This window comes from Pituophis catenifer, unplaced genomic scaffold, assembly GCF_029215685.1.
Source record: "Pituophis catenifer annectens isolate HBS135680 unplaced genomic scaffold, rPitCat1.0.hap2 SCAF_1, whole genome shotgun sequence".
NCBI classification, from domain to species: domain Eukaryota; kingdom Metazoa; phylum Chordata; class Lepidosauria; order Squamata; family Colubridae; genus Pituophis; species Pituophis catenifer.
In genome coordinates this window covers 248,023,112-248,029,111 of record NW_027256881.1, presented here as the reverse complement: position 1 = coordinate 248,029,111, position 6,000 = coordinate 248,023,112, and the positions used below count along the sequence as shown (strand labels likewise).

At 36.8% G+C, this 6,000-nt stretch overlaps 1 protein-coding gene across 1 annotated transcript in view; it reads left to right on the top strand.

Annotated features, from left to right (window-relative positions):
* Positions 1–425: 425 nt before the first annotated feature.
* The window catches only part of TRPM5 (transient receptor potential cation channel subfamily M member 5), a 45,212-nt gene continuing 39,637 nt past the window's right edge, over positions 426–6,000 (top strand). Inside the window, exons 1-5 of the mRNA XM_070957420.1 lie at positions 426–496; positions 1,509–1,659; positions 2,541–2,721; positions 4,859–5,025; positions 5,228–5,399. Of these exons, the coding sequence (XP_070813521.1) occupies positions 426–496; positions 1,509–1,659; positions 2,541–2,721; positions 4,859–5,025; positions 5,228–5,399 (742 nt within the window). The remainder of the gene's footprint in view (positions 497–1,508; positions 1,660–2,540; positions 2,722–4,858; positions 5,026–5,227; positions 5,400–6,000) is intronic.

The window sequence follows — 6,000 nt, the reverse complement described above, 5'->3', positions numbered from 1 at the left end:
TGTATGCATGCATGTATAGATAAATGATAGGGAGAGAGAGAGATTTAGGAGTTGACAGACAGATTTAGGAATTGGCAATTACATATGCATGAGACTGCACATAGTAATTTTCACTCTGGGAATATATTTAACAAAAAGTGGATTCAAATTGCTATAATTAAATAATTGGAAAAATTCTCTCTCTTTCTATTTTGGTGTCATGAATCCTTACTGAAGATTAGCTATATACATTAGATCTCCAAACTTTTTTGGGTGTGGGGGGAAGGTATGAGAACCTGCATGGAGAGGGAATTTGCTGCATGGAGAAAGAACTTATTCTGTTGCAGGTGTCCATTTCCCTGATAGCCAGATATTTTTTATATGGTGGAATAATAATTGCCAAAACATTTTAAGCTGCTACAACTTGATTTTTCTCTTTTCCCTAGATGTTTGTTTTTCAAACCCTTAAAAGAAGAGAAAGCATCTCAAATGAACAGTTGGTCTTGAGGAATAAAGTGTAAGTGTTTTTAAATGATTTGAGAGAAAATAATAATAAAGCAACACTGTTATAGTTCTGCACACATACATGTATACATAATCTCTCTTGCAATTCCCTTTCAGAAACACTACAGTATACAAAATACAGAAAAGGGCTGTAAGGTACTGGAAAAAAGAAATTAAATGTAGAGTAGAAGAGGGGTTGGGGAAGGAAGGCTACAGTAAATGAAATTTAAATTAATATAGTTCACTAACTACCTTGTACTTTTCTTTCGTTGTGTCACATCCGTCTCCCACCCACTATCACTGTGGCTTATAGAGTCTGCAAATGGTCTTACTAGTTTACTGATGACCTCAATGAGCCCAGAGCTTGGTGATGTTTCTTTGGTGTTATTTTGTTCTTATTTTGGATAATACAAGAACTATAATAAAGAACACCCATTCGTTCTTGACTCTATATCTTCTTGTATTACCTTGCACCTTTTTAAGGTACCCCATCCCTATTATCTTAAATTTATTGTTGTTTTTCTCTGGCAATAATCAGCTCTCACATAACAAAATAGCTGGAAACAAATTTCTCTCACATACATTTTAACTTCATTTACTCTTCTTATTTTTCAAGTTTCAATATTCTATACAGAATAATTGTCATCTGATGGATCAATAGCTACCAAGCTATTCATCATGGGTTGCTGCTCATCATGGGTTTGATTAACTGAGAATTTCTCATAATGCTTGGCAAGAGGAGAAGAAAGTACACTAGGTTACTAGCCTACAACTTGTGTCAATTGTGGCATTATCTACTTGTGATAAAATCAATATCATTTAGTTTTGCCAAATTTCAGCCGAGCTCAAATTTACCCTAAGCATCCTTATGCTATTCTATGCATGCTTAGATCAATAATCTAGAAACTTTGCAAGCCATTGCTATTGTTCCTACAATTACATTCACTAAAAAAATACTACTAAATTGAAAAAGTCCAGTTACAATTTGGTATAAAGTTGAGTAGTTCAACTCATTCTTTTTTCAGAGAATTGAGTCAGGACAATGTTTCTGCAGCACTCCGGAAGGAGAATACACAGAATGAAGTGTACAGTAATGAAGAAAAAGCAAGTAGAATGGAATTACCATATTGTATTGGAGAAATTGACTTCTTGGCTACTGGAAAGAAACAGGGAAAGGTACTACAAAACCTCTCAGCATGATCAATATTCAGTAGAATATTATTGTTATTCTATACTGTATTGTCACTGAATCTTTCTAAAAGAGATCCTTAAGCAATATTTTGTGTCAATGCTCATTCAGGGTGTTCTTTTTCATGGAAGAGACTGAGATTCAGTAGCAATATCAGAAAACAAAGGGAATCCCAAAGGTGCTTTTTCAAGAGGTAACTGGACTTCCTGGTTCTTCTCTGAAGAGCTAAAGAAGCTTCTTGGATGAGAAGCAAAACATCTTCAAAGAAAAAACAGGAAATCCAGTTGCCTCTTTAAAAAACTACTTTGGGACAACCATAACCTGGATGACTGCAAATCATTTTGAGGAAATTATTATCTTTGATGAAGGATCTATGGGGACACTGATGAAAAAAATAATATGCTACTTGTAATATACTGTAATATGCTGTTTACAGCTACAGCTACTTGAATGTCTTCTTTAATCTGGTGTTTGATTCAGCTTGTGTTGGATTAGCTCCTGGAATTCCCAGTCACTGTGATCTCAGTCTTTGGCCTTGCAGTTGGGGAATTCTGGGAACTGAAAAGACAACATACCTGGAAGCCATCAGAATGGTTTCTACAGAGTCTTCCATTTTTCAAAGGGGTAGAATGAAGGGGCATGACGTAGATACACAGCACTGTTGTTCCCAAGTTGTTCTTATTTAAAATAGTCCTTTGTGTTCTTTCCTACTCTCACAGTCACGATAACAAAATATTAGAAGCTAACCCCATAAAAAATGCCCATAACCCACTAGTAACATTTACATGTGAGACAGACCGGCTTCTGGTTTCTACAACCCTATTGTTTTTTCATGTGTTTTGTCTGAATGTCCTTTTCTTGATTATAGTTTCTTAAGGTTCCGTGTGCCATCCATCCTGGAGTTATATTTGACCTCATGAGTAACAAGTGGAACCTTCCTGCTCCCAATCTGGTTGTCTCTTTTGTTGGAGAAGAAGAACACTTTCAGGTGAAACCTGGGTTACGTGATACATTGAGGAAAGGATTGGTTAAGGCTGCCCAAAGCACAGGTGTGTTTTGTTTTGTTTTGTTCCTGAAAAAAAACAGCATTATCTTTAATCACCTTGTTCAATAAGACTCTAAAGGACCAAATTTCCAAAAGACTTTATGTTAGGATATGGTTTGAGCCTAACAAGTTGTCCAGGCAATATATGTGTTCTGTGACTTTAATATGAATATATATTGTGTGACTTTAAAGTTTTACTGCTGATTCATTGTAATGCTGAGTCATGCTGTAATTAGATAATCACTAGTTGTAAATGTATTTAAGAAAGGTACTGTAAAGTATTCAGTTAATGATAAACTACCATAGTGTGTGGAGTTGCTACCATTGTGCTATCATCGTTGGATGGATCTGCTACCATCGTGGTTTGTGAACCAGAGTGAGTTTGTTATTCTAACCAACTACTGTTTGTGTGGTAAGAAGAGATTTTTGTATCACTGGACTGATTTAACTGGCAAAGACTTGGATTGATTTAAAGACTATGAGATTGTTTTTTCACTATAAAGTAAACTTTTGATAAACCAGTTTGCACATCTCTTATTCATTGCTCTCAGCAACGTTTCTCTGTGCGCTACACTCTGCTGGTTGGTAACACAACAACAATATCCTTAACATTTTACATATTAAAATATACCGAGAATCTTAAAACGTTTCAGCTTTTGTTGATTCAATTGGCTAAATTTTCTGAGAAGACTCAATCCTATTAGAAATTGGTTTATTTCACTTAGAAGTCTTTTAATTTCTTCTAAAAAGAGCATGAAAAGATCCAAGCAGAGTTACCTTTATAATCAGGTCACCATTTCCTAATCATCATATCTTGGATAGTAATGAAATCCTTGGGCACAAGTAAACAACCTTATTTTATCATTTTGTCCATGGTTTCACTCGGCTTCCTTCATTCAGTCCTCTGTTCAGAGAATCCATATAACGACTTCTTACCTGTCTCTCTCTTAGCTTCCCTAGTCTAAACTGACAAATATGTCCCTTATATCTGTGCTGCAATCCTCAACAGTCAGCTTTGCTACATTCAGGAAGGAAGTCTTCATTTCTCTTGCACATCTTTTTATGCTGCCTCTTTGATCATATAGGTCTGAAACTTGACAAAAGTTGTTCCCCAGCAAAGCAACTACTATTGCAATACATTTCATCACATTCTGTCTCAGAGCATTTACATGTTTACAGGTACTTTAAAAAAAGAGCTTAGTTCTAAGATCTGTGCATCAATTTCAATGAAATTTGGTACTCTTCATCCCTACATGAGAATTCATTCTCTGCAGAGAAAAATGGTGTGTAGCCTATAATGAAATGGGTATTTGTACATGCAAACACATGGGGATATGGTGGGTCAGTCCCTATGGCTCTATCAAACGGGGATCCCTAAACCACTATCTGTTATGGCAACCTCTCACCATCTTTGCTGTGTAGGTCTGACTTGTTGCTGCTGCTACTATCATTATTTATAGAAAAAAACCTGTTCTTTGCATCTTTATTCTGGAGGAGTAAGATGGAATTTCTTGCCCTTCTGTAGCTAACAGATGTGTAATGGACTAAATTCTTCCCAGAAGATTCAAATTGCTTGTTATATATAGTAAAGTCAAGGAGGAGAGAGAGAGAGAGAGAGAGAGAGAGACAGACAGACAGACAGACAGACAGAGACAGAGAGAGACAGAGAGAGAGAGAGAGGCAGAAAGAGAGAGAAAGACAGAGAGAGAGAGAGAAAAAAGACAGAGAAAGAGCAAGAAAGACAGAGAGAGAAAAAGAAAGAGAGAGAGAGAAAGACAGAGAGCAAAGAACAAGGCAGGATACCTAGAAACAAGTAGCTCATTTTTAGGTTCCCAGGCTTTATGATCTCAACATTTTAGCCAAGTTGTAAGGTTTAATTTTGATCAATTGACGTCTGGGAGCATTGTCTCTCATTACATAACCATTTTCAATTTTCCAGTGTTAATCTATGTGGGAATAGAGTTGTTTCTCTGAATCTTGCTTTGGTTTGAATTAAACTAGGCTATCCCTAGAATGATCCATATTAGATGAAGCTCTGCCCCAAGCTCTAGATTTAATCCCTGAACCTGGATTAGGCAATGCTACATGTCTTTAATTCTTAAGTTTATTTAATATCAAGGTCGAAAAATAAATCATTTCAGGTGCCTGGATTTTTACAAGTGCTCTGCATGTTGGAATAACAAAACACATCGGGCAAGCAGTCCAAGATCATATGTTGACAAGTACTTCGTCTACAGTAAAAGTAATTGCAATAGGAATAACTTCCCTGGAGAAAATACAGCAGAGAGATCTTCTGGAAAATGTCAAGGTACCCTCTTTTCATTGGCAAAAATATGGAAAACATACATATAGAGGATACTTAAGAACATGTAATGTTCTGGGAACTTGCTAAGAAGTCTTGCATTTGATGAAAATGATTACATGTAACATATGATTGAATCATATTAAACAGGCATGGTCCAGAATAATAATTTGCTTTTGTGTGAAAAGTGATGTCTTCTTTTTCATAGAATGACATTCTTATAAGCCACAAAACTGATTATAACATCCAAGGGCCTTTGTATTCCCTTGACAATCACCATTCCCATTTCATTTTGGTGGAAGAGAGTGAGCCAGATGGGACAACAAAACTGCAACTTAGCTTGGAGAAATATATTTCAGAGCAGCATACTAGCTATGGAGGTAAGAGGCCCATTCTCAAAGAAAAAAACAATAGTCAAGAAAGGTCCTTATTTGCCATTTGGGCACCATTTGGATGTCTGACATTTTCAGGGGGTTATTGTTGCTTAATGATGGGACAGAGTCAGATTTACTTTAATTAGAACATAATCATTGAAATCAGTAAGACAAATTCATAGATAATGCAAATTTGGCAGCTAATACTGTACCTGTGTAAGTTCTTTGGTTTAGAAAAATATGCAGTAACTCTGTGAGTGTGTGCTCATATGCTCCATAAACATATAAGTCTATGTGATTGTTTGCTCATAACAGAGAATGCAGTGATCCACATGCAAAATGTAACTGTTTTATATGTATGAAGAAGTTAGAGAGATAAGAAGGGAAACAAGGAGGGATGATTTATACCAGTGATGGCTAACCTTTTTCGGACCGAGTGCCCAAAGTGCACATGTGTGCCCCGTGAACCCCCAAAATGCAATGCGCACGCGGCCCCCATGCATGTGGCCCATGCATGTGCATGCGGTCCACGCATGTGCTCCCATTTGCAGATGCAGTCCCCCACACATGCCCTATGCCCCACGTGTGCCCCTCTCCCTGTGCATAC